Source organism: Anolis carolinensis, chromosome 1 (genome assembly GCF_035594765.1).
Source record: "Anolis carolinensis isolate JA03-04 chromosome 1, rAnoCar3.1.pri, whole genome shotgun sequence".
NCBI lineage: Eukaryota > Metazoa > Chordata > Lepidosauria > Squamata > Dactyloidae > Anolis > Anolis carolinensis.
This window is the reverse complement of record NC_085841.1, coordinates 209,415,492-209,439,988: the sequence shown is the minus strand read 5'-3', so window position 1 is coordinate 209,439,988 and position 24,497 is coordinate 209,415,492. Positions and strand designations below refer to the sequence as shown.

The window sequence follows — 24,497 nt, the reverse complement described above, 5'->3', positions numbered from 1 at the left end:
CGGTTAACCAGAAGTCGGATAACCAGAACTCTACTATAGTAAGTAGTAATAAACAATGGTGGATGTCCAACATCCACCATTGCAAAAATAATGTAATTCACTGTGTAGCAAGATTGAGACAACTCTTTTTCCCAGCTATGCACACATCACTTCATCTGATGAACAATCTACCAACTGATTTATGCTCCCCCCCACCAACTGATTTATGCTCCCCCCCCCACCAACTGATTTATGCTTTAAAACTTACTTTTTCTTCCACCGTCTGTGATGCACTTTCCCCAATGATGGATTCGTGGGACTGCAGCTCAAGCAGGGTATGAAACAGGTTGTCTGAAGTCGCTGTCAAGAATTCAATTTCGGCATTGGGATGGAGGCCGTAATGGACTGGGCTTTCAGCAGGAAGCATTTCTTCAACGTATTTGTGGTAACCTTGGTAATCCAGGTTTGAAGGAATGACAAAGCCAGGAGCAAGGACCAGTTTCCTATCAAACTATCAAAAGCTGCCAAATATCAATTAATCATTTCCTGCTGTCAAGAACAAGGAGCTTGTCCTAGGCATAAATCAAATGATTCTGTTTATGGAGTCATTCTGTATACTGACAACACTTTTAAAACATTTTTAACAATGGACATTACTGATCTCATTTGCGTGCTATTTTAATTAGCTCTTTTATATCTTAATGATTCTGACATTCCACTGCATTTTACCAAAACACAGGTTATTCTTCTGTTAGCAAATAACAGAAAGGTAATTTTCATTTAGAGGTAAAGAGATAGATTTTTAAAAAGATTTTTTAATTTTTTTTTCAAAATTCAAAGCGCTGCTCTCTGGTGTAACATTATTATTCATGTAGCAATTTTACTAAATGAAGCCATTTACAGTAGCATCTCAGAAAATGCCATCTTTTATTGAAATGAAAGCGGGTAATGGCATAAGGATTTTGAAATAAAACAGGCAAGATTTCTTCTTTTAGACTATTTCCAAAATACATGCATTGTCTATTTGACAATCAATATGCCCCCATAAAATAATATAGAACTGTCATTTCATAATAATCATTTTTATTTCAAATGGCTTGCCGTGAGCCAAACGAGGCCCTTTATGGAACAGTATGACAATTGTTTAATGCTCTGCTGTAGGTTCATGAGTTCTGCTTCAGCGGCATCTCAAAATCTGCTAAGCAAATATTTATCACTAGTGCAAATTTTTAAAACAACAGGCACAGGGGAATGTATTTATTTGTATTGGTGTGATATTCGCAATGCAATTTGATGCTTTTGAAGTGCTGCTGGGGGATACAAAATTATGCTGAATTCCTGTATGTTTAAAGTACCTATCAACCTGTCAAGATAACTCAACAGTAGTAGTGCTATTGGTGATGGTAACAAGAACAACAAGATACCTAATAATAATAATAATAATAATAATAATAATAATAAAAAATCACAATACAAACAGGAACTTTAAATATAGGCTTGAGCACTAAAAGGTAAATATATTTTCTTTATAATCTTCCTTTTATGGTTCAGTGTTTGAAATGTAAATATCTTGAAATCTTATAAAATGGTGACAGCATCAACTTTGTATGGGTCGAAAATCATGTGGGTTGCTGTCAAATGGAAGATTATTTTCAAGGCGGACATGGAACGAGCTGATTGTGGTTCTGATTGTTGAGAGTGCAACATGGATGCTACCATTTCAAGCAAATGCAACATAACAAATCATCCCATACTATTAGGTATGATTTCCTTTTCACTTCTATTTCTAATGCCAACTCAACTCTACAGCAACCCAGAGCCCAGATAAAGAGGGCTGTGATGGGAACTGTGGGTCGGGGTGGGGGGAGGCACTTTTCTACTGTTATGACAGCCACCTTAGCTACTGTTTTCAGAACTTAGTTAGAAAAGGTATTTTGCTTTGTTAATGTATCAAGATCCCTTTAAGCTCCCTTTATCCAGCATTTCGTCTATATTCCAGAGATTGAATCAACCTGCACTCTGCATACACAGGGTAAGTTTTAAGGGCTGGTCTAGACATTACCAGCACTAGTGTGGACATAATAATAGTAAGCCTGCTTCTTTTCTTGCTCTTCTCCTTTCTCACTGAGATGAATAGAGCAAGGCATGGAGCAACCTGCTGCGCATGGTCTAGGGATATGTTGTTTACACATCTCCAACGTGCTTTGCTTTCCCTCTTCTTCTCTTCTCCCCATACCCTCAGTAGGTATGGGGCCAGGGAACCCGATTTGGTTTGGAACGAAAGGGATAAAACATACATAAAACAAAATACTCCCCAAGCCATTAATGTGATCTAAATAAAGGCAATTTTAGAAAACAACAATGTCAAAAATTAATGCATTTCATATCTAGTTTGGGTCTCAAGTTGCCAGCCTTCAAATGTTAGTTGTTCATAAGTGTGCATTATCAGAAAACACTGCAGTTAAGTTCTTTGGGCACAGTTTAGAAAATTGACTTCTTTGGACTGCATCTCCAAGAATATCCTAACCAGTGTGGAAAATGGCAATTTCTTTTGCCTGGAAGAGTATTTTTCAACTGTTTTTGCATGGGACTTTGTTAGTGATAGGAAGAGCTAATTATCAAAACAACTGATGTCTCTGATCTAGCAAACTACACAAATCTGGTATTGTACAACTTGGGAAATGCAACTATATTATGAACAATTATACCGAAAGTGTAGAATTCTGAAATTATAGCAGCATTCCCCCCTCCCCCATCTAGCGAGAAATAAGTAAATGAACCTCAACTGTAGCTTTTCTGTGTCTGAATTCAAAGGGATTTAGTATCATTAAACTATTCACAGAATCCCAGTCTTAGGGACATCAGACTATGAACAGGCTTAGAGCCTACACTATTATATCCTGAATATAAAGGGAGATTGATAAAATATAATAGGGGTTTTTAATACAACATTACTGGATGAGAGTAACTCCCCTAGCTTTTCCAAAGTTTGAGGAAGGAACCAGTATATTTTATATCAACTAAAAAGTATAAGACATTTTTGCACAATGTAATAGCCTCACTACATCTTAATAGGTTGAGGGTTGGGCTGGCCTTGTTCCCACTGAGTTTCTGTTATGCCATGTTAATTCACAGCATTTGGAAGCAAAGAAAGCAGAGTCCAGCATTGGATCACCCTCACCCCCAGTGTGCCCAATAGCAGCAATGAGTAAAAAAAAGTGCCCTAATGTGAATACAACCCTGGCTCCTACACCTTAATGCATAACCATAGATTGACTCTCCCTTTCTTGAGGTTCACAACTGTGATCCTTTGATTACCAGTTTCCAGCTAAGCTGAAACCTGAGAACCAATTCACATGATCGGCTGAGGTGATGATTAATAATGATAGTATCACTTCATACTCTTGCTTCGATATAATTAAAAAAAAATCTCTGTGATCACAACCAAGATATCAGGGGCTCACTGCCTTTTGGTATTATGTGAGTAGGAAGGAAATGGGTATGTTCGTTTCATGTACGGAGATCTTCCATCTGGGGGAGGGAAAGAAATGGATTAATCAGCCCACAGCTCATAAAAGAAATAAAGAATTCTATCAATTGGATGCTTGACAGTAAACGTGTTGCAGAGCGCTAGGCTAAAATATAAAGGCTATTGTAGAGGAATCCATCCTTTTCATTGCATGTTAACGTGAAGTAATAGTAAACATTACAAAGTAAATGTTGCTTCCATAGTTAATTTAAGAGAGGGTGGACCCCAAATCTGCCCATTATTATTCTCACATGTTTGCTATTATAAATAAAGGAATCTATTCCAGCACAGTTAAAAAGGAAAGAGCATATGGTTTTAAAATGTACTAGTTTCCAGTAGGGGGAGCTCTAACTCAGGAAAACCATTGTGTGTTTGCAAATGCTGATACTATTACCTGATTGGGTTGCATATACTCTTCCAAATAAGTAGACAAAGTCGCCTATCCCAATCGTCTGTAAATGGCCACCATACATAATCTCTCCAAACAAATAAAGGAGATCTTCCCAGGATATCTGAGAACCAATATATATAAATACATAAGATATTTATACATGGCATACACACAAATACACACAAATCTATGAAGATGGCAGGGACAGTTAAGTATGTGCACATTCCCTATCTTTCTCCATAAAGACAAGTTAGTCACTTGCTGCTATTAGGTTCAGGATATAAACAAGGCTCTTCGGGAAAAAAAAACTCTTTTCAAAAGCAGCATAGGACAAATTACATGAACAACCTGAGGGTTATATATGCAGGAAATGAGATAATTTGCTATTGCATGTTTAACTGAAAACTTCATAGCTCCCTCTTTCAGCTCCAGCTCCAGCTCCATGCGGGGACATGAGAGAAGCCTCCCACAAGGATGGTAAAACATTAAAAAAAACCCAACATCCCGGCATCCCCTGGGTAACGTCCTAGCAGACAGTCAATTCTCTCACACCAGAAGCGACTTGCAGTTTCTCAAGTCGCTCCTGACATGGAAAAAAATGTACATGATTTGATGACATACCAGCCTACCTGTGAATTTGCTTCCAGGTAATTGTACAAGACGTTGACTGAAATGGTGAGATCTCCATTGTTAAAAGGGTATCTCCTGTTCCAGCCCTGAGGCTCAAATTTCCTTCGCTCAGCCACACACGCATGGAAGTAGCACAGGGAAAACAGAATGGCCTTAAATTCCTGTTCCCGGGAACACTGATCAAGGATGTTCTAGATCAGGAAAACAATTTCCCCCTTTTACGGCAGGATACAGACAATGTGTTTTTGACAGCTGAAAGTAAGACCCTGAACAACTGTCAAAAGACAGCAACAAAACACTAGTTCTTTCAGTATAGATACATTGTGTATTGTCTGGCATCTCCTTTCCCCATTTCTTTTGTGCAAGTAGCAACTATTTTATTGCTTTCTAAAGAAATGCTATGACACCAATGCAGAAGCCCAGAACATATCCATAAAAATGTCTTCAAGCCTTTAGAGTGCTTTGAAAAGTAATTTGAGAAAAATAAATAAATTTAGCAATTGATAACACCATAACTAAAATTTAGAAAGATGATTCTGGTCTAACATTTGGAAGGAAATGTCAGTTAACTGGCTACTGCTGTCCAAATGTACATGGCATCAATTGACATATAATTCTAACTTTTAAATGCCAAATGACAAAGGAACACTTGTTCGACATACTCTGACAAAGTGAAGCAGTGAAAGTTTCATTCTTTCACATCACTTTCATGGTCAGAAATTACAAATCGTGATCTCTAGTGCAGCTTCAAAGCAATTATCAGAAGCTGATGTTACAGATTTGCCTCCGTCACACAATTATACTAATTTACAGCATGTTGCACAAATATAACCCGCCTCTCCCTCCATAAAGGATTGCTTTTTAAAAATGAAGCAATTCCAATAGGAACTCTTAGTCAAAGCAGACTCCCACGTGCCTTTAGTAAAAGAACTATTTCTTGAGCATATTTGGTTTTTGCATAAGGATATTGAGATGATATACAATGCATTGTAAACCAACCCATTGCATAGTCTATGCTTATTAGCACCCACTTGTCAAATCTGTTTAGTATTCTGAATTTCCTGACCGGTCCTTCTCAGGGATATTTTTACTTGCCTGATCAAAATTATCCAAAGCAGCACGGAGATTAGCCAGCATCCCAGTTGGTGGTTCATTGCTTATTTTAATAGCATTTTCCAAGATTCTCTGAGGAATTATATGCTCTTTAGGGGTGGGGACAGATTCAACACTCATAAAAATACGATAGGCTAGGTGGCTTCCTCCACTATACTTCTCCAGTAATTTCTCTAATGTGTCGAGCCACTTTGCAACAAGATGAATATTCTAGAGAGGAGATAAAAATAGGCTTCCCAGTGAGCTATTGATTTGAAATATGAAACATTTTACTGATATCAGCCAAAGGAAATAGTCTGATGTAGCACAATATTTGAAAGGGGGAGAAAATCACACACATCTGTTTAATACAATGTATTGCATAATGATAGCAATCTTCCCTGTTTGTGTCTATTCATCTGATTAGAAAAAAGTAACAATACTTTCTTTTACAGATATATTTATTAAAGAAAATTCTTTTTAAAAAGATAATAAATTAGTAAATCAGAGAGCATGTGTTTGGAAAAAGTATTTCAATAAATCCCCCTGCCGTACAAATTGGTTGCTGCAGTAAATTGTATTTTTAAATACTGTAATCAATGTTTCATAAGAGCACAAACCTAAATGTAAAGTTATGTGCTAGATGCTCCACGCCTCCTTTTTCTTGGAACAGGGACATATTTTTCTAAGGTGCCTGTGCTATTGCATACATTATTTTGATGTGTCTTAAAAACAACAATGCTAGAGTGGGAAATGGGTGTAATGAAGGATTTAGACTTATTTGAAGTATAACCCAGTGGCCTTCTTTTGATGCCTTTTCCATTGCCATCTCTGCTATGGCTTCTTGCCCTTGACCCAAAGATACATTGTGAAGCTTTCCTGAATCGATGGTAAAGCCAAGCTTGCTTCCTAAACAGAATACAGCTCTAGTTAAGTGCTAGGAAGGGTTATGTTGTATGGAGGAAAATTAAATTTTAAGAAATCAATGCTTAGGAGCCTGAAATATTAGTTTTTAAAAACTGGATTAGGTGTAATCCAGATCTACTAAAATTTCACTCAGGATGTGGTGCAATGTATGTATTATTGCTGTGATATATTTATCCCATATATTCAGTCACTTTATTTTAGATGTCAGAGATCTTGACCCCTTGCTTACTTTTGGACCTACCAGTATGTTCATTCTGGATCATGCAGAATTGTTTCTTTGTATTTACCACTATTATTATTTGTCAAATGGAAAAATGGGGAAAGTCACAATCCAGTGAGAGTACATGAAGAAAATATTAGGTTCATTTCTTAGAATCTCAGTACCATCTCAATTAAGTTGGAAATGTTCTGAATTTCATTTATTTTAACTAAATCAACTGATAAGCTAGAATTTTAGAACTAACTTATTTCCAAAGTCAAGTTATTAATGAATTACTCAAATGAGAAACAGTGCTGAAGAACAAAACATTTTACTTTTCTCCCAACTATGCTTTTTATCCCAAAAACTTGTTTTCTTGGATTTTTGCAAAATTACTATTTCCCTTTTCTTAAAGCTGGGGGATTCCCTCAGAGTGGGTGAATTACAATGATAAGATCACAAGATCTTTTGACACAAGCCAAGGTCAATTGTACCCATATCTGCCAAGTTGTTTTGACAAATAAAGCAGAAAACTCTAGCTCTCTTCATTTTGGAAATAAATTATAAGAATAAGGAGAAATTAAACAATCTGTTGCCTTCTCCATACTCCACACTCTGCTTCCTGGGACAGTTGCTTACTCAGACTCATGGAAAGGATGACTATGGAATACTATTTTTAAACAATCCCACTGAACATAATTTTCTTTCATGATTGTACCTGTCTATAAGGAAATGTGCTTTTAACTATATACAGAACCACAGTTTTTCTCATTCTTTTCCCTGTTGCAAGTATCCCACTGAATTTTATTCCTGAAGCCACTATTTATTTTGAGATGAAAACCTGTATATTGTATAACAGGAATGCAATTATGAAGAGTGGTTTTCATATAGATAGTGGTTGTGGGAGGGGAAGGGTTAATTTCCATAATGATGGGTTCATGTGTATGTCAGCAGCTGCTATTTTTAATTTTTAAAAGACATGTACCTGTTAGTTTATGGATATTTTCTTCCTTCCTCCCCCCCTTCCCCCATTTCTACTTTGTAAGATGGGCTTTGAAATGCCTCACAATGAAGACCTAGCATATCCTCTCAGAGCCCTTCTACACAGACTCTAAAATGCAGAAGAAACCTGGGTAAAAGGAAGGGGGTGGGTAAATGACGTTTTATGAAAATGTGCACTGATTCAGATTAACAGCTGAAAAGCATGTGTTAAAAAGGTGCTCTTAAAGCTCTATTTCTGCCAAAAATGTGCATATTTGCATGACTGTATATTGCTACAGTCAAAGGAAACACGTGATTTCATTTGTGGACTGTTCCAGTTCATGTGCATATTTTAAAATCCCGAAACAGCTGATCTGGGCTATAAACAAATGGAACCATGGACACACAGGTGGCTAAATGGAAGCAGAAATGGAAAACAAATACAATGAGAACTCTCTGCAACCATTCCTTTGTTCAGATCTTTTATGAAATTAAAGAGAGCTTGAATTTACAGTAGGGTGAAGAGAGATTATAAGAAATTTACTTGTGTGTACATTTAGATACCCGCATGAGTGCATATGAGGTCCAGCACATCTCAATAAAAAAGTAAATTTCTTCCTGATGTCACCCATCCATCTTGTGGATTTCTAAAATCTGCTACAAGCAAAAATGTCAGGACAGTGGGGGACCATTTACCAGAACTGACAGGTCTGTGTTTGGACTTGCTGTCAGGTCCTGTGATTTTTTTCTCCACTTATTTGTCCCACATTTTGACGCTGTGTGGAAGTGCCCTCAGGGAACGTGCCATAAAGAATCAATTTATACATCACCTTGCCCTATCCCATAATGGCAGATTCACATATTGCAATGTGTATTATGTGTTTACGTCAAAGTATAATGAGTATGTGCCAACCAAGGAAAAGTCATTTGAATCCATTGTTGATTTCAATGGAAGAGACTGGGGGAAAAACCAAATAAACCAGGGGTTGTTTGTAAAACATTTCTGTGATCCTCTTCCCACTCTCTGAATAACTTCAGATTGGGCGTTAAGAGCCCAGTCCACTTCACTGATTAGTAAAGTCAGTCCTGATGGGATTTGTTTGCATGGATTGTACCCAGAAAGCACCACATGCCCCCCCCCCCATTGGAAAATTTACAAATGTCTTCATATTTAGTCAGAAAGAGCTTTAAATTTAAAACATCTGAAGGTGAGAGAAAACACAACTGACAGATATGCCCATCCCAAGAAGAAGAGTGGACAAAAAGAATATCAAGATCCACTGATGTATCTGTAAGTGGTCAGCAATAAAAATCAGAAGGGCATGTGTGCTTAAAGCACCCTGTTCCTTTAGTTCACATGTCTGTTTGCTCCACAGAACTTTTGTTTTCACAAGATGCTAATTGGTGGAACTTGAGGGCAGGAGAAGCTCAAAGTTTTCCCACATTATTGGAGGCCATATGACATATGACCTTAACTACACATATATGTCACTGGGGTGCATCCTAATATTTTCATACTTAGAATAAACCCACTGGAATAAATGGGGCTCATTAAACATAATGAACTTCAGCCCCATGCAGTCTGGATTCAACAATTTGATTATAGGAAATTGCTGGTGCTTGGAAAGAGATGTTTGCCCTCCATTGAAGTTCTGATCTGAAGAGACCCAAACATACAATTTGCATTGCATAAAAAGTCCCATTTTTTTAGTAGGATCTTTTATGGTAATGCACACTGTCTCTGTTGGGAAACTGTTTCAAGTTAAGAAGGCTGCAGTGAGGAACAAAGAGAATCATTTTTTTCCAAATGTTCATATACTGTTTTAATCTTTTAACCCATTTTTACATTATTTTTAATATATTTTAGTTTGTTCAAATTCTTTGTATCGTTTTAATTTATAAACAGCTATAAACTGTTCAAACTGCTTTGATCTGCTTGTTGTCCTGAGATCTTATCATATAGCGTGGAAAATAGGCAAACAAACAAACAAGTAAAGAAAATCCCATCTAATCTCACCCCAGGGTTCCAACCTGGACCAGTGCCCTTCCGCTGGCAATTTGTGAAAACAAAACCCTCAAATTTAGGATTAGGTTTGGGTTTGCAGTCTTCTATATTTCTGTACAATAACTAAACCTAGAAAATGCAGTGCTATTGCAATGAGGGTATTAGTATTGCTGAAATACAGGAGTCAAGTTTTACTTTACAAGTGAAAAACAATAAGCATGATAGTTTGTCTAAACATACCTAAACATTCAACATCTTTTAGGGGGTTGACTCCAGGAGATAAAATGAAGATCATTGGTGAAGCAGGCCCAGTTTCTTGAAATGATTTGGCAAAGTCAGTTTTACGTCCCTCTGTATATTTGGTTCCAAGTTTCTTCTCAACAAAGTTCCTACAGTGAAGAATTGCAGTTAATAATGCCTCAGGGGAACTACCATTTCAGTCTCAACAACACAGCATTTCATCATGTCTTATATTTACACGAAATCAAGCAGAGTCCACAAATCTGCCTCTCAATGCACTGTCAGAGTTAGTACACATCATCCAACCTGACAGCATAAGTCATTCGATCTGGTCTCAAAGCTCGCATCATAATCAGTTTCTGGAGGGAGCTTTTAGTCTTCCATTCTTGTGGAAACTTTTCTTTCTCTGGGCATTCTGACTCCACCACTTTTTTCCACTGTTTTGGTGACCCTTCTATATCTTTGTCCAAACCACGGAACTCATCCAGGAAACGTATTGTCTAAAAGGGCAGAGGGCAGTAGAAGCATTATGTATTTTTCAATTTAAAAAGTCGGGCAAAAAGTTTTAAAATATGATGCAATGACAACAACAGAAGTCTATTTAATGCAATGGCATTCCATACATCTGCTGCCTTAATTGCACTCCAGGTAAAGTTGGAAAAGAATTCCAAATGGCTATTGTAAGTGTGACTGATATTAAACCGCAAAAGGAAATCTAGCTCACGAGCATCAATCTCCTTATTCATAAGCAGAAGCTAAAGAAGAATGGGAGGAAAAATAAACACAAGCAAATTAAAACAATACTATAGGAAAACCAACACATTCAGAAAGAAGTAATTTTACAACATATCTCAAAACTTACTACTCACAATCTGAGTCAAATTTTGCATCTTACCAATGCTAATTTTTCCACACTGAGAAAAAAGCAAGCAACATAATTTGCTTGATGTGATGGCATTCATATGTGGTAAAATGAATAGCTGTTTGATGAGAGGGAATCATACCAAGATTGTGGCCTTTCTGTGGCCCCATCTATACTGCCATACCATTCAGTTTCTGAATCCAGATTATCCACTTTGAATTGGATTACATGGCAGTGTATACTCATATAATTCAGTTCAAAGCAGATAATCTGGATTCAGAAACTGGATTATATGGCAGTGTGTATCCCAGACAGGGGCAAACTTCGGCTCTCTAGGTGTTTTAAACTTCAACTCCCACAACAGCCTACTGACTGTTAGGATTTGTGACAGCTGAAGTCCAAATCACCTGGAGGGCTGAAGTTTGCCCATGCCTTGTATATTCAGCCTGTGTTCTTCAGCAGAATTACAAGCACCCTGTGCAAATGGGAGTGTCCTTCCCATTGCAAATAGCAGTGTCAGGATGGGAATGATTCTAGTCGGACAAATTAACAATGAATTAAATACCCCTACAATCCATTCATGATCCCACCCTTCCCTTTCTGCACTGGCTAGTAACCCCCAGAATGACCCTTGTACAGGTATTAACAACATTACATCCAGTTTGATCTTCTAAAAATGAGAGATACAAGTCTGCATTAATACTTGGGATTTAGTAACTTTTACTTTTTTCACTTCTAGTTTTTTTCCTGTAAGGAGGAAGCAGGGGCCATCCAGGACTGCTAGATAAAACAATATTTTGGCTGTAGACTCCTTCAAGGTGTTCTTTCGTGAGTTTGAGTTGCCTTTGCCAACCTGGCAAAGGCAACTGGGGGGGTGTACAAATCCCATAATCTGATTGCTGGTTAGGACTATACCCTCCAATTGTCCCTGATTGACCCTTTTGTTGTCCCATTATTTCAACTGTTTTTAAAATGTCCTAGTTTCCCCCTTTATCCTCAGTTTTCTTCAGTTGCTGCAACTGAGGTCACTTCCACACAGGACTAAAATCTGTGCCAAAGTGGGTTTAAATGATCTGTTTCGGCATAGGCTTCATTCCCCACACCCAAACAAAAACCCAGACTTTCCCCAGGGATGGGTGTGTGTGTGTGTGTGTGTGTGTGGCTACATGCCATCCCCATTAAAATCAGGATGGCATAAAACCATCCTGAAGCCCCCAATTTCCCCCTAAAAGTAACTTAAAAGGTACCTGGCCACCATAACTTCCCTCCTCACATCCTCCTGGAGCATGGAAATGATGCCTGAGGAGATGGGAGGGGCGAGAAGGAAAATCCCTACCTCCTGTCTCCTCGCCCGTCATTTCCTCACATCAGGAGGACGCGAGGAGGGAAGTTATGGCAGCCAAGTACCTTGGGGGCTTGGGGTAAGGGGGTGGATGTCACCTACACCTTTGGTCTCAAAAGATTTAGAATGGCAATGGAGTCCCAGGACTACCTGGAAGTGTGTCTCCACAGGCCCAATATCCTATCCAGGAAGGCCCGGATCTAATCTTCTATATATATAAATGAGTGATGGCATCAAGGCAACCCACAAAACAACAAAACTACAGGCCGCCCAACCTCGAAATTTGACAACACAACCCATCATCCAAGGCTCCAGTAAGATACAACAAAAAGAAAAGAAAAATAAAGTCCTAATTAGAGGGAGAGCAATAATTGTTTTTATCCAATTGCTGCCAGTTTAGAGGGCTAATCTCTGCCCACTTCGTCTCCTAGCAACCAGTTCAGCCAAGGGACAGCCAGGGTTCAGTTAGGGGACAGGCAGATTTAGGCCTCACTTAGACTTCTTCCACAGATTATCTTATTTGCACTTGATTATATGGCAGTGTAGACTCAAGGCCCTTCCACATAGCTATATAACCCATTTATAATCTTATATTATCTGCTTTGCACTGGATTATCTTGAGTCCACACTACCATATAATCCACTTCAGTGTGCATTTTATACAGCTGTGAAGAAGGGGCCTCATATAATCCAGTTCTAAGCAGATAATATAAGATTATCAATATGCAGTAGAGTCTCACTTATCCAACATAAACAGGCCGGCAGGATAAGTGAATATGATGGATAATAAGAAAGGATTTAGGAAAAACCAATTAAACATCAAATTAGGTAATCGTTATACAAATTAAGCATCAAAACATCATATTATACAACAAATTTGACAGAAAATAGTTCAATGCTCAGTAATGCTATGTTGTAATTACAGTAGAGTCTCACTTATCCAACACTCGCTTATCCAATGTTCTGGATTATCCAACACATTTTTGTAGTCAATGTTTTCAATATATCGTGATATTCTGGTGCTAAATTCATAAATACAGTAATTACTACATAGCATTACTGCGTATTGAACTACTTTTTCTACCAAATTTGTTGTATAACATGATGTTTTGGTACTTAATTTGTAAAATCATAACCTAATTTGATGTTTAATAGGCTTTTCCTTAATCTCTCCTTATTATCCAACATATTCGCTTATCCAACATTCTGCCGGCCCATTTATGTTGGATAAGTGAGACTCTACTGTACTGTATTTACAAATTTACCACTAAAATATCACAATGAATTTAAAACACTGACTACAAAAACATTGCTTATGAAAAGGCAGACTGCGTTGGATAATCCAGAACATTGTATAAGCAAATGTTGGATAAGTGAGATTCTACTTTAATATGAAATAATTACTGGGATAGAATAATGCAGAACAATATAATCTCTAAAACCAGGACAGTAAATAAAGAGCAACACTCTGAAAGCAGGGAAATTGGAAATTACACAAAGGAAACAATCAGGGCCAGCTAACACCGCCCAAGAAAGGATTCTTCCAGAAAGAAAGCTGAGAAGGGAGTGAAGCACTGTGTATTACCAAAGTCATTATTATTACTATCATTATTATTATTATTATTATTATTATTATTATTGTGTTGCGGTCAACCGTGAAAATGAATACAATCTGGTTCCAAGTATTCAAAAACACTAAAATCAGAATATATAAAAATTAATGTGGTATAATAAAACAGAACAATACAATCTCTAAAATCAGAACACTAAATAAAGAACAACACTCTGAAAACGGGAATTCCACACAGGAAACAATCAGGGCCAGCTAACACCTCCCAACAAAATATTCCCATCATCAAAGTCTGACAAATCCTCTGTTTTCTCAGGGCCACAGACAGTAGAAGCACATAAAATATCGCAAAGAACATCACTCTGAAAACAAGGGAATTCCAGACAGGAAACAACCAGGGCCAGCTAACACCTCCCAACAAAAACTTACTCGGGGAGGAAACAGCCAGGCTTTAAAGCTGCAAGGCCATTACATCCTAATCATTTTTCCTAATTGCAGCATTCATACTTGCCTCCAACAGACAAAAAAAAAACCCAATCAGAAATATTGTATATTCACAACCTTTAGGAAACAATATCCCCTGATGGCGCAGCGTGTTAAAGCGCTGAGCTGCTGAACTTCTGGACCAAAAGTCCAGAAGTTTGAATTGGGGGAGCGGAGAGAGCCCCCATAGTTAGCCCCAGCTTCTGCCAACCCAGAAGTTCGAAAACATGCAATGTGAGTGCATCAATAGGTACTGCTCCGGCGGGAAGGTAACGCCGCTCCATGCAGTCATCCCACATGACCTTGGAGGAGTCTACGGACAACGCCGGCTCTTCGGCTTAGAAATAGAGATGAGCACCAACACCCAGAGTCAGACATGACTGAACTTAACATCAGGGGAAACCTTTACCTTTACCTTAACTACCACCAATTCCTCAATACTTTATTTCCCATACCACCAGACTTCGCCACAGCAACATGTGGCCGGGCACAGCTAGTGGGATATAAAATTAATCTAATGGGATATCAAAGAAAACTGTGTTTTTTTCCAAATTACAGTAGAGTCTCGCTTATCCAATGTAAACAGGCCGGCAGAACATTGGATAAGCGAATATGTTGGATAATAAGGAGAGATTAAGGAAAAGCCTATTAAACATCAAATTAGGTTATGATTTTACAAATTAAGTACCAAAACATCATGTTATACAACAAATTTGACAGAAAAAGTAGTTCAATATGCAGTAATGCTAAGTAGTAATTACTGTATTTACGAATTTAGCACCAAAATATAATGATGTATTGAAAACATTGACTACAAAAATGCGTTGGATAATCCAGAATGTTGGATAAGTGAGTGTTGGATAAGTGAGACTCTACTGTAATCCCTTTTTACCGGAGGCATCGTTTGGATATCTCTGGTTAAAATTGAGACAGGTTCTGGTTTTTGGGCCTATCTGGATGGGTCCAGAGTTTAATGTGTCAAAGCAGCTTCACTTTAACTTACATAGCAATGGAGAGAGAAGTCAGTGGAATAGAAGGAGGAAACCTGCTCTTCCTAGTCAGCTCAGGCAAAAGTGAACGGCTACAGCCTTTCCTACTCTATATGTTCTTCCTCATTGATCATGTTTTCCATCTTGATCTCAAATGGATCTTGTTTAGCCACCCTTGTTGTCGACCGCGTTTTTAGGGGATCGGGCCCTTAAGGAGAGTCCCGATCCGGTCCTGAGGGAACGGACCTTGGCGAAGCCAAAAGGAGAATATAAGCCGCAATACAACCTGAAGCCTGAAATGAAGAAGGTCCGCCAAGTTGAAGGAAAATCCGCCAAGGAGTTTTTATTGAGCAATTCAGCTGAAAAGGACGCTAATAGCGATCATTCAATCTACTAGCGTAACATATGTTTCAAATAAAGCCATATTTATACAATGTTTCGGTCTGACAGCCCTTTGAATTTCCCGCCCCGCTTCCCCGCCCATCTGATCGCGGATAGGCTGAGAGGTTGAACGAGGCGGGCTTTCGTTTCCCGCCTTGCTCTGCTGGCCCAATGGGGAGCCGCTTTTTGTCCCCCCTCGGGCCAATCAGAGAGGAGGAGGCGGGAGCTATTGAAACAATGAAGTGACCGGATAGATTAATCCTGACCCGGCCGATTTCTAAAGGAATTAATGGCACCCATCAAGGGTGTCCGGGGTCCTGTCACGTTCACAGATGTTAGATATGCCTTGGGGTGTCAGACGGGAAGTGGTGATGGGTGGTGATGAGCCGTCATTGACGGCCCCACAGGGTGCCTTCCTGCGGCGTCCTGGCCTGGGATATGACAATGTTTGCCTTGGGGGTGAGTCACTTTTAGGAATTTGGTGACTCGCCCTATATTGTCCATGCGATCGGAATGAGATTGGATTAAACTGTGGCAGATTATCCTTTTGTTTTTTTGGGAAGGGAGGTCTGGGTCATAGGGCTAGAGTTCAGGTTGGGGTCATAATATTTCCCATTTGATTTCATGATTTGGCAATTATATGGGATAGAATGAAAATAAAAATAAAGTTGGAACATAAACCCTGCTGGGAAGAATACATATTTTCCGGGGATCCCAAAGAGTATAAATACATATAGGCAGATAGATAGATTTCAAGGAAATAAAGGAGAATCCATAAAGGTGGGTGACATTGCATAAAGGGGCATCATGAATGATATAAGCAATAGAAAACATTTGATAAGGACGAAGTTCACAACATCTGGGGAACCCGATATGGAAATTCATACAACAGTGAGTCATGAGAGTGTCCAAGTACATAGAATATGGAAATTCACAAATACATGAGGAAAAAGAGTTCATAAGGAATTCATAGAGATGGCATGGGGAAGAGGCACATGTGGGTTGCAGTCTTTGGAAGTATAAGATTTCATAAGTCCAGGGGTAGGTCTGGGGAAGAGTGTTCTTCTCCTTCATAAAATCATGAAAAGTATGAATGAAACGTGGAGGGCACCCGTCCGGGCATCCCCTGGCAGCTGTAGAGGGTGAGGGTCCTTGGAGAACTATGTCTCCCCAGCGAGAGAGCGATCCCCCATCCCCAGTTCACAGAAAGGGGGTAGGTATCTCTTAAACCCATTCCGCGGGCCGCGGGGAGAGGAAAATCCGGGATAAGGCAGCATTTTAGCTTGGAAGGAGCCGTCGGTCCCGTTTGACAGTCAGCTGTTGAGGTGCCGAAAACTGGACCGATTCCGGTTCTGCTGGTTGTCTTCGAGTCAGGAGCCTTAGAAAGGGTTAGGACTAAAAGAGGAGCGTTCTAGGGGTAATTTTGATAGAGATATGAGCCAATTTATATCGACCGCCATGTTAATCTATGGCAGAGAAACCTCAACCGGAGTTAAAGGGACGGGAGAGAGAGAGAGAGATTTCATGCGAAGGAAGGAGTCAGGGAAAGATACAAAATAACCAGATAGAGAGTGTTACTGTTAAAATAAATGTTACTTTTATTGGGGGGATTTGTTACATAGTTCAGGGAAGAGGAAAATGGAGAAAAAAAGGTCTTTTAATAATAGTCTGTTGCGGTCCCGCTCCGTTCTTTTGGTGGGTGACCGGCGGAACTCTCCGCTGCGTTTTTAAATCAATTTGAAAGCTGGGGTGACGGTCATCATATTCCCCACTCGGTAAGGGCGGGGCGAGATGGGCGGAGCCTATTTCGCCCCTGCCCTACCGCATAAACATTATAACCTCTCAGCGGCAGCATGGCCATCTGTTGAGAGGGGTTCGAATGGTTCTTTTGCTGCAAATTTGGAACAGAGCGGGCAAATGCGACCAGCAGCAGCCTATTATTAGAAGGAAAAGGATTACAGCTAGAAAGAGGAGAAAACCTTTCCTCAACCAGTCTAAAGAAGGGAGCCAGTCGGTCAGAAAACTAAGGTCGAATCCAGTCGTCTCCTTAATTCCTGAGGCCAAATCATTCAAACCCTCGATGGATTTATGAATCATAGGAGTCTGGTCTGTCAAATTAAAGCAGCACATGTGCCTTACACTCTCACAGCCATAGTGGTTTTTCAATAGGAGGAAATCAATAGCTGCCCTGTTATCTAATACAGCCTCCCGCAGCTCATGCATTTCCTTTGCCACTGATGCCAAGGCTTGAGAGGTATTGGCAGGTAGATAACCATAGGCTGTCTGTCCACACAGGAAAAACCATCCTGGGGGCAGGACCAAATGGGCATTCAGATGAGACAGTTTTTCTATATGTGTGCAATTTAGAGAGTTGTCAATGGGAAGCTGATGGCACTCACCGATGCAGGTGGGTATTTGAAAACAATTTTCTGCTTGAGGAACATGAGCAAGGCGGATGGTAGCCATGCCGGGCAACTTGTCCATGGAAACTCTTCCCCAGTTAGAGAGATCTCTGTAAGACATATCCTTTGGGATGTCTTGGAACATGGTATAATTTCTAAAAATTTCCAGAGGCTCTGGAATGCCAATTAAACAGGTGGAAAACAGGTCTGTGGCGGAGGCCCCACTGGACAGGCAAAAATCTGAGACATTTAAGGCTTTTGTGGCCAACTGTTGCCAGAAGTTTACTTTAGAAGAAAGCCATTCATACAATACCGGGCTAGAATTGACAGGGAGGGTTAGAGAAGAAATGAGAATTAGGGTTAGGGTTAGTACCCTGGACAGCTCCCAAGGAGAAAAAAAATAGAGAGAAAATTAGAACTCACGGCTCCTGATTCAGCATGCTGGACAGCTCCCTTCCGTTGGGAACCGCGGTGTCGGCTCCTCCGAGCGGGGGTTGAAGTGAGGGCCGATTTGACAGCTGTCAAAGTGAGCTGTCAAATGTTTGTAGGTCCAAATGGGGGTGTTCCCGTGGTGCTAGAGGGATGGGATTTGGAGGGGTCCTCGGAGGGGGTCTTGTGCTTCCGTCTCTGGCGTTTGGTCTTTCTCCGGACCTCGGGAGGGTGTGGGTCAGGACAACTTGCGGGCGGCAGGCCCTGAGGAGGTGTTTTCCGGAACAACACCTTCAGGTCGTCTCCCAGCTCAGCAGTCCACAGGTCTTTGTCTTCCTCACCGCTGGTGGGGGCTGGTTCTGGTTCTGGAGCACTCTTGATGGATCCTGGCACGGATTCCAGCACCTTGCAAGCGGTGTAGGAGGTCAGGAGGACTTCGAGGTGGTTGTGATGCCATCTTCTCTAGGCGCCTCCTAGTGACCACAGCCAGGTCCAGCACCTCCACCCAGGAAGGGGGTCCAAGGGGTAGAGAATGCCTCAAGACAGCAAAGAAAAGAGATCACGTGTCCCATCCCCACTCCCCTTCCCCCAAGACCCTAAGTGTGGAGGGTTAGTTTTATAAGGAAGAAAAAAGGAGGAAAAAATGGAAATAAATCATTCATACCTTTTGGGACGTTTTCAATACTGAAGGTTCCTCTGGCACCCTCGCAGCCATGTTTGGGCTCCCCACTCGCGCCTGACCCAGCGACCAACAGCGGGGGTCCTGTTCGTGGCTCCATGGGGCCCCTGCCACCTCTTCTCAGGTGAGGGGGGGTCGCCCTTACCTGCCAGCCTTCTCCTGGTCTCGTGGGGGCGCCCTTTCCTCCCTGCATTAGAAGGGGGGTGTTCTTCTGCTCAGGGTCAGCCTTACGACCCCTGCCAGGGGTTGGAGCCAGCTTGTGGGTGGGGGCCTCATCACCGTGATGGCACCCCACTGGTTGCTCTCGCCTTATCTGAGCTGGGTTTCTCAGAGTCCCTTTATAGCCACAGGAGCGGATGATGGTCCTGGTAGTCCAGGTCGGAGTGGAGTGCCTTCCATGTGGGGTGCCAGGATCCCCATTCTACAATTCCCAACGGTCCCTTTTATACTGAGAGAGTGTTAGTAAAATCCCTAACCCATTGTATACACAGTCATTCAAGAAATAGCAAACAAAAGGGAGAGAGAGAGACAGAAAGGATAGCTCAAGGAAGAAAACCATAAGGAAGAGGAACAAAGCTTGGTTCCCCACATTTAAAGGACAGACAAAGGCTCCAAAGTCAACTACTCAGAGAACAGGGAAGCCCCAGGCAGGACTCAGCCAGTCTCTGAAGATGGAAGGTTAATATCCCCCAGAGAGAAGGGGGGGGGGCTGAGAGGGAGATTCAAAAAGGGGGGTTTTGCAGGGTTGCCCAAAGGGATTGGGTGAAAAAAAAGAAAAAGGGAAAGGAGTCTTTAGGGACACAGGATCCTTTAGTTTGAGCAGATTTCAAGGTGTGACCTGACGATTTGGAAAGAATGCCAGATCAAAGGTCCCACTTAACCAACAAAAATGCAAATTGACAGTCTAAAAATTTTTGTTCCTCTGGGATCTTTGGGGAGTTTCTAGAGATTTTGGGTAAAGTTTTGAAAGCAAACAGAAAAGAAGAAGGAAAAAGGGAATTGAACTGTGACTTAAAAATTCAGAAGCAGATTGCTTTGAAAAGGAGGGAGAGAGGGGAAAATAATTCTTTGGAGAACTATTGACCCAATATTCAGGCTTCAGATAAAACAGAGGATGGCAATGGATGTTTTATGGTCTCTGAACAGTCAATTCCTCTTTCCTCTGAGGGTCCTCATCCCCCCCCCCGGCCCCTCCTCTCCCCCTGTTCCTCTGGTCAAAAAGGACGAGCGAGAGGAAGAGAGGGAGAGATTAAGGGAGGGGGGCTGCAAGGGGGAAGAAGTCTTGGGGTGGAAGGAAAAAAGGCTTAGAGGGATTCGGTTGGGGAGGGGTGGAGAGGGAATAGGAGGTTGGGAAACGGAGGGGAGATGGGGCTGAGAGAAAACAGAGGGCTGGGAAACGGAAGGGAGACGGGGGTAAATGGTAGGGAGTTGGGAGAGTGAGTCTGGGAGAGTGGGATCCCGGGAAGCAGAGGTTCCCTTGAAGGGTCGATTTGGGGGTTCTGGGTCGGTGCAAGACTCAGAACAAGGGGGAAAACGGGGGATGAGGTGAGGCAAGGGATGGGGGTCGGGTTTGGTAAGGTGGGGGGGTAAGCAAATGTCTCCAGAAGTTCCTCTTCTGGTGGAGGCGGGAGGGGAAGTAGGTCTAGAGAGGAGCTTCTGAGGGTAGGTTTGGAGCCCACGTCCCTGCATGGGAAGACTTGGACCCCCCCTCCCTCCTTCCACTCTCCCTCTGGCTTAAGGCCATGAACATTGCAACATAAGCAAGCTGGAACCACCTGCCCTCCCCATGGTGAGTCACCTTAGGTCAACACTCCGAATTCGGTGACTCAAGCGGGGGGGCAAGCTGTCCCCCCTTCAAGGGCCACAAGGGGCCACTTATGTGCTCTGAGTTAGCCCAACCTGGCCTGCACCATGTTTTTCGATGCAAAGCCCACCCCAATTGGCCAGGATCTTACCCAATGGAGAATCCCTGGGGATGTCTGCTGGGGTGGGACACCCTAGACGTGCTGAACAAACACCCATTCTTGGCTCAGCCCCTGCCCAGTACCTGACAGTTAACGGAGTAACGACTCACCCAACCGGCTAGGTGCCGCTCGTCCTACCGAGAGTTCCCTCCACCAAGACTGAATGGCTGGCGTCCGTGGGATCCGCAGGTGCCCCGGGAACACAACCGTCCCCCTACCCCGCGATCCTTGAACCTGTAATCTTACAAGCCAGACTGTTCTCACACGCCCCCCGGGTGCCAGATCTTCCCGTGTTTCACCAGGAATTTGTTACCGAGCCCTGATCCGAAGTGCAATACCTCCAGGGCTCCGCCCACCTGGGTCTCAACAACGGGGCCGGTTCCCTTTTATTTTTACAGGGCGTCCCCTGTTTCACGTTGGCGCCTTTCCTTCGAGGAGCTAAAAATCTGCTTCCTCCTATCTGGCTCCTTTGTTCAGTACCCTGAATCAGATCTAGAGAGAGAAAGGGGCTGCCAGAGAAATTTGGATGTGAAATGAGGTCAAATTATTGGTCGGAGGGCCCTCCTTGCAGCCGTTTCTCTCCCCAACCTGTCCCAGAATATCTGGACCAAGGTCGCCGCTTGGAATTTTAGCCTAGAAATTGATCTTTGGAACTTCCAAGCAAGTCCCTTCGTGGTAAAGCCAAATTATGTTGTCGACCGCGTTTTTAGGGGATCGGGCCCTTAAGGAGAGTCCCGATCCGGTCCTGAGGGAACGGACCTTGGCGAAGCCAAAAGGAGAATATAAGCCGCAATACAACCTGAAGCCTGAAATGAAGAAGGTCCGCCAAGTTGAAGGAAAATCCGCCAAGGAGTTTTTATTGAGCAATTCAGCTGAAAAGGACGCTAATAGCGATCATTCAATCTACTAGCGTAACATATGTTTCAAATAAAGCCATATTTATACAATGTTTCGGTCTGACAGCCCTTTGAATTCCCCGCCCCGCTTCCCCGCCCATCTGATCGCGGATAGGCTGAGAGGTTGAACGAGGCGGGCTTTCGTTTCCCGCCTTGCTCTGCTGGCCCAATGGGGAGCCGCTTTTTGTCCCCCCTCGGGCCAATCAGAGAGGAGGAGGCGGGAGCTATTGAAACAATGAAGTGACCGGATAGATTAATCCTGACCCGGCCGATTTCTAAAGGAATTAATGGCACCCATCAAGGGTGTCCGAGGTCCTGTCACGTTCACAGATGTTAGATATGCCTTGGGGTGTCAGACGGGAAGTGGTGATGGGTGGTGATGAGCCGTCATTGACGGCCCCACAGGGTGCCTTCCTGCGGCGTCCTGGCCTGGGATATGACAATGTTTGCCTTGGGGGTGAGTCACTTTTAGGAATTTGGTGACTCGCCCTATATTGTCCATGCGATCGGAATGAGATTGGATTAAACTGTGGCAGATTATCCTTTTGTTTTTTTGGGAAGGGAGGTCTGGGTCATAGGGCTAGAGTTCAGGTTGGGGTCATAATATTTCCCATTTGATTTCATGATTTGGCAATTATATGGGATAGAATGAAAATAAAAATAAAGTTGGAACATAAACCCTGCTGGGAAGAATACATATTTTCCGGGGATCCCAAAGAGTATAAATACATATAGGCAGATAGATAGATTTCAAGGAAATAAAGGAGAATCCATAAAGGTGGGTGACATTGCATAAAGGGGCATCATGAATGATATAAGCAATAGAAAACATTTGATAAGGACGAAGTTCACAACATCTGGGGAACCCGATATGGAAATTCATACAACAGTGAGTCATGAGAGTGTCCAAGTACATAGAATATGGAAATTCACAAATACATGAGGAAAAAGAGTTCATAAGGAATTCATAGAGATGGCATGGGGAAGAGGCACATGTGGGTTGCAGTCTTTGGAAGTATAAGATTTCATAAGTCCAGGGGTAGGTCTGGGGAAGAGTGTTCTTCTCCTTCATAAAATCATGAAAAGTATGAATGAAACGTGGAGGGCACCCGTCCGGGCATCCCCTGGCAGCTGTAGAGGGTGAGGGTCCTTGGAGAACTATGTCTCCCCAGCGAGAGAGCGATCCCCCATCCCCAGTTCACAGAAAGGGGGTAGGTATCTCTTAAACCCATTCCGCGGGCCGCGGGGAGAGGAAAATCCGGGATAAGGCAGCATTTTAGCTTGGAAGGAGCCGTCGGTCCCGTTTGACAGTCAGCTGTTGAGGTGCCGAAAACTGGACCGATTCCAGTTCTGCTGGTTGTCTTCGAGTCAGGAGCCTTAGAAAGGGTTAGGACTAAAAGAGGAGCGTTCTAGGGGTAATTTTGATAGAGATATGAGCCAATTTATATCGACCGCCATGTTAATCTATGGCAGAGAAACCTCAACGGGTTAAAGGGACGGGAGAGAGAGAGAGAGATTTCATGCGAAGGAAGGAGTCAGGGAAAGATACAAAATAACCAGATAGAGAGTGTTACTGTTAAAATAAATGTTACTTTTATTGGGGGGATTTGTTACATAGTTCAGGGAAGAGGAAAATGAAGAAAAAAAGGTCTTTTAATAATAGTCTGTTGCGGTCCCGCTCCGTTCTTTTGGTGGGTGACCGGCGGAACTCTCCGCTGCGTTTTTAAATCAATTTGAAAGCTGGGGTGACGGTCATCACCCTTGCTCCAATTTTTATCTGTGAAATGTTGGACAATATATAAGAATGGTGGGTTTCCTAGTCCAAACCATCTGGAAAATGCCAGAGTTGAGAAAGCGGATTATTTAAAATTGTGCAAATTGTTTGGCTAACCTGCTGACCATTTCTTTTCCTTCATTCACTCCCTTCTAAAAGGGATGAACTAGAATATGCTGTTTATTTACACATGCCATTTCCACTCATTATGTGGCTGTTGAAATCTATATACAGTAGAGTTCCAGTTATTTGACATAAACAGGTGGGCCGAATGTCGAATAACTGGAACTGATGGATAATAGGGAGGCCCTATTATCCCTCCCGTTAATCTGGTTTAGGGAAGCGCCCCATGCACGCTGCTGCCTAGCAACGCGCATGGAGCACTTATTCCTCCCTTTCCCTTTCCTTCTCTCGAGCTCCCTTCATTCTCTTCCTCGGGTTGCCCCAGGAAGGAACTCAAGAGAAGGAGATGAAAGGAGAGGGAGGGGCACCCCCGGTGGTACCTCGGATAATACAGAGTGTCGGTTAACCGGAACTTGGATAACCGGAACTCTACTGTATATAAATGCAATGTGCATAATTCCCAAGAAACAACAAAACCACTGGTCCAAATGACACCAAATTTGGCCACAAAAGACATAGTCATCCAATCTATGTCTTTCAATCAAAAATACCTAGAAAAATAAAGTCCAAATTGCAGAGGACGATCTCCCCTAGTTGCCAATCAGAAGGGTAGACAATGGCTGAGGGTTC

The 24,497-nt window shown here is 42.0% G+C and overlaps 1 protein-coding gene across 1 annotated transcript in view; it reads right to left on the bottom strand.

Annotated features, from left to right (window-relative positions):
- Positions 1-24,497, bottom strand: part of LOC100566766 (dynein axonemal heavy chain 11) — a 371,602-nt gene that overhangs the window by 28,635 nt on the left and 318,470 nt on the right. Inside the window, 7 exon segments of the mRNA XM_062961877.1 lie at positions 248-490; positions 3,903-3,937; positions 3,940-3,966; positions 3,969-4,020; positions 4,529-4,720; positions 5,625-5,852; positions 10,285-10,473. Coding sequence (XP_062817947.1) covers positions 248-490; positions 3,903-3,937; positions 3,940-3,966; positions 3,969-4,020; positions 4,529-4,720; positions 5,625-5,852; positions 10,285-10,473 — 966 coding nt within the window.